General features: G+C 47.0%; 1 protein-coding gene across 1 annotated transcript; it reads right to left on the bottom strand.

Annotated features, from left to right (window-relative positions):
• Nucleotides 1-727: 727 nt before the first annotated feature.
• LOC101405722 (C-C motif chemokine 2) lies at nucleotides 728-2,658 on the bottom strand. The gene is made up of 3 exons (XM_004441882.3): nucleotides 2,536-2,658; nucleotides 1,605-1,722; nucleotides 728-1,219 (listed from the first exon to the last, which is right to left on the bottom strand). The coding sequence occupies exons 1-3, from the start codon at nucleotides 2,609-2,611 to the stop codon at nucleotides 1,114-1,116; spliced, it is 300 nt and encodes a 99-aa protein (XP_004441939.1). The 5' UTR covers nucleotides 2,612-2,658; the 3' UTR covers nucleotides 728-1,113.
• Nucleotides 2,659-4,266: the final 1,608 nt, after the last annotated feature.

The raw sequence follows: 4,266 nt of genomic DNA, 5'->3' as shown, positions 1-4,266 counted from the left end.
CTCAATCTCCTTTTCTAAACATCTCCATCACTTGACACAGCCACGGACCCCAACTCCCATCTGATTGGTTTTCTCCCTCTTTTGTGTGCACATCACCATCACTTCTACCTCTAGATAGTTTGCACCCACTCTTCTTTTTCCTTTTCTTAATTATCATGTAATTTTTCTAGAAAAATCTCATACATTCATCAAGAATAAGTTCAAGTCCTATCCTCTTTATGAACTCTTAGTCTAATGATCTTATCGACAGTCATTAAGTCTCTTTCTGATTTCCCCATGTCTGGAGTGTCTGTATTACTCCAAGTTGGAGGATTAATTGGAGGGGGAGATATTGGGGGCAGGTGGCTCAGTTAGGGGGCAGTTGCAATAGATTATTGGAGAGATTGTTGGCAGGGGTCAGGGGCTGTGAGAAAAGAGATGAGAGGTGAGGCTGTTGCTAAACAGGTGACAAGGGTAATTGGGATATGGGCAAATGGTGTTGGGGACTGGAGTGGTAGTGGGGGAATGCCTGATTGCGTCTTGCCTTAAAGATTCTTCTATAGGCACTCAGATGAGCCCACCCAGTGGAAAAGACCAGGGCCAACCCACCTTCTCTTTCCTCCAAAACATGACCCTGTCCTCTGAAACCATTCTCTTTCCTCATCACCAAGCTTATACCCAGCTTTTTAATTTCCTTCAAGAAAACACCAAAAGTCAGGTTTTATACAAAAATATATTTATTGTTCAATAGTTACGTAATAATATACATTTCCACGATAGCGTTTTTAACAATGCCTTAAAATTTAAAACAAAAAGTCTTTGCATTAATGATCCTTGCAAGGACCCTCAACACCACCCCAAGGGTAGAACTGGGGTTCACAGAGGAAAGCAATTTGCCTCAAGTCTCCATGTCTAAAAAACACTAGTATTCACGGAAGATAAACTTAAAGCAAGATTAACTTAAAGCAACATCAATAACTTAAATAACATTAACATTACTTAAGGCATCATGTTTCATATCAATAAACAAAGTTCATACTCTTTGAAACTATAATAAAATAATATCAGGGGGCATTTAGGGAAAGTTAGAAGAAAATAAATTAGGTTCAGATTCCTGGGTTGTGGAGCGGGTGTTCAAGGCTTTGGAGTTTGAGTTTTCTTGTCCAGATGCTTCATGGCATCCTGGACCCACTTCTGCTTGGGGTCAGCACAGATCTCCTTGGTCAGTATGGTCTTGAGGCTGTGGAGGAGAGAAGGCACAGTTAGATGGAGTTCCACTGCAATTTCAGCCTTGGAGTGCTAGCCCATTCTGCCCCAAGAAGCTGCTATGGGAACTAGAGGAGCAAGGTATGTGGAAAGAGGGAACCTAGGGCAAGTTGCTCCTATAGATGTTCCAGTTGAAGCCATCCTGTCCTCAGGCTAAAGAAATTGGGATGCTCTGAAGGAGGACCCAGAAGGAGAGTGATGTTGGGAGTCACTTTTTCCCTGGTGGCCTCAGTTGTCCCGTTGGGCACCTTGGGATATCAGATTAAATGATGTAACTCGGATTCTAAGTGTGTGAGGTTGCCTCTTGCTCCCTGGGGAAGGACTGGAGCTCTGAGGAAGGGCTGATCTGCTCAACTCACATCACAGCCTCTTTGGGACACTTGCTGCTGGTGACTCTTCTATAGCTTCCCAGCCTCTGTGTTGAGATCTTCTTACCGGTGAATGTATAGCAGCAGGTGACTGGGGAATTAATTGCATCTGGAAATAGAACCACAAAGGAAAACCATTTTAGGATGGACTAGATTCTTCTGATCTTAATCAGAGCAGAAGAAAGTAGTAAGGAGAAGGAAAAGGGAAGTCAGGAGTAGAGGTAGAACCTACTAAATCCCAACAGTTCTGCCTATACCTCAGAGCTAGAATGTCATACTGACTCAGTTTCCTATGCTGTAAAATGGGTATACAGCATTGGTAATAGAAGAGGGAAGGGAGAGTTGTTAAAACTAGATCACTCCTGGGAGTGTCATTGAGAGGAGTTAATAATCCAAATTATCCAGGTCAAGGGAGATCAACTTGGGGACCTCAGCTATGGGTCCCCCTTTAGGCACCAAGCAATCTACGGCTGGTCATGAGTTTCCCTGATACCCATTGCCTCTGCAGAGCTGTGTCTCTGGAAGCTGGACTGAATGAAGCATAGTCCAGATTCTGGGTCTCCTGCTCTGCCCTACACTCTGTCTGGAAATACCCTGCAAACCTACCCCCAAAATCCCCCTCCCTTGATCACCCCAGTCCCCAAACACCGTGGAAAGGAGCCGGGGCAGTAACTGCACTGGGGGTGTGCTTACACAGCTGGAGTCCTGGAAGGAGCTGGATTTGGGGTCCACAGCTGGAATTCTTGTCCAGGCTCTGCCCAGGAGCAGCTGTGTGAACAGGCTCACTCCTTACCCTTCTCTGACTTTCCTGATCTTACGAAGGCAGTTGTTCAAGTGAGACTGTGAGTGCCCTTCTGCTCTGAGGGCCCATGATAACCCAGAGATGGGGTGATGTGCTTCAAAGGGAAGGAGCGGGGCTTACCTGGCTGAGCCAGCACCTGGGTGCTGAAGGCGGCTGCTGTGAGCAGCAGGCACAGAAGAGCTGCAGAGACCTTCATGCTGGAGGGTGAGGAAGCGAGCTTCAGTGCGAGAGAGAGTTGCCTTTTCTGAGCTTGTCTCAGCCTCTCTGCTCCTCCAGTCACTCTGCCTGCCTTTTATTGAAAGCCTAGAGGGTGGGGCAATGGGTGAGAGTTTGGCACGGAGCAGCTTCATTCTCAATGAATGACGGTGTGGAATCTGAAATGCGCTGAGCCAGTGCAGCACCCCGGGAGATTTCCAGGAAGAAGGAGAGGGAACCAGCGGGTCAGGACTTGGCAGTTTTTCCATCCGTTGCTGAGACTAAAAAAAGTGGGGGGTTGGAGTACAGTTATGTCAGGAGCGACCACAGACATGAACCCAGCGGGTTATTCTTAAAGATTCCTTCCGCTTTCTCAGAAGTGAAAGCTCTGCAGAAAAGAAAGGAAGCAAGAAAACAGGTCACAAGGGAGACGAAAGCATCTCTAGGCCGACCCCGGCCCACCTTTAGGCAACACCCCACAGGGCCTTCAAGCCAGGAAGGGGCCCTGAATTCTTGGTGGGCTCCCCAACAGCATACCAAATCCATTTGCTGTTTAAAATGCAAGATGATGGCACAACTGAAGCTTAGCAGAACTATAGGATTTTGTAACCATAGCACTGAGTTCTAAGAATCATTGGATTTAAGACTTGGAAGAAGCCACATGGATCCTACAGTGCCGCAAAAGAAATTTCCATGTAATACTCAGGCAGTGCTTACCCTGTGCCAGGAACATTCTGAGCCCTTTGCAAATGCTAAGCTTTTCAATTCTCCAACCCCATCGAACAGATATTGTTAATTCCCATTTTATAGATCAAATAATTGAGGCACAGAAGGGTTAAGTAACCTGCCTAAGTTCCCCTAAGCAGGACCCGGAGTCTGTGCTGTCACCACTATGATGTACTCTCGGATGAAAATTGCGCACGTCCTCCAGCCGGCAGCCTGGTCATGTATCTGAGTGCCCTCTGTCCTCAGCATGTCCAAACGAGCAGACACCTAAAGTGGAGTCATGAAACGTTCCTTGTGGTTAAGTCATTGTGGGATTTGGAGCCTGTGGGTAGCACAGCAGGTGGTGCTGGGCGAGAAGTGCGTCTCCTGCTATGGTGGCTGTTATCCCAGCTTCTTTCTGGATTCCCAGAGAGCGTGAGTGAGCAGAGGAAGAGGATGACGGGAATCAGAACGCCTGCCTTCATGCTGCAGCTCTACCTTAGATTTCCTCAGAAACCCCAGAATCATTTAATAAAACCTAATACGTCCGGGCATTCATTTCAGGGAACACTTTTCTTTTACGAATATGATAGGATTCCCACAGGCATGTTAGCGGCTGAGCAAAGCCTAGAATTCAGGTCTCCACGGTCCATTTCACTGCCTCATGCTTCTGAGCCTGCTTTGCTCCTGCTCAGTGAGCATGGAAGGATCTAGTGACTCTCCTTTCTTAAAGGGTCATCGAGACAATGTCTATAAAATGTATGGAGCTTTTTGGAAAGAAACACCTGCCAATCACTACATTTGTAATAAGAAATGGGTCATGGGAACAAATGACCATGTCTGATCCACAGTAAGTGGTCAGTAGGGGTGAAGAGAGGGAGCAGCTGGTGTTGTTGGGCGCTTACCAGGAGCCAGGCACTGTGCTGAGACGCTTTCCTGCATCGTCTCCTT

Source organism: Ceratotherium simum, chromosome 16, assembly GCF_057802395.1.
Source record: "Ceratotherium simum simum isolate JZ-2026a chromosome 16, ASM5780239v1, whole genome shotgun sequence".
Taxonomy (NCBI): domain Eukaryota; kingdom Metazoa; phylum Chordata; class Mammalia; order Perissodactyla; family Rhinocerotidae; genus Ceratotherium; species Ceratotherium simum.
This window is presented reverse-complemented; position numbering and strand designations above follow the sequence as displayed.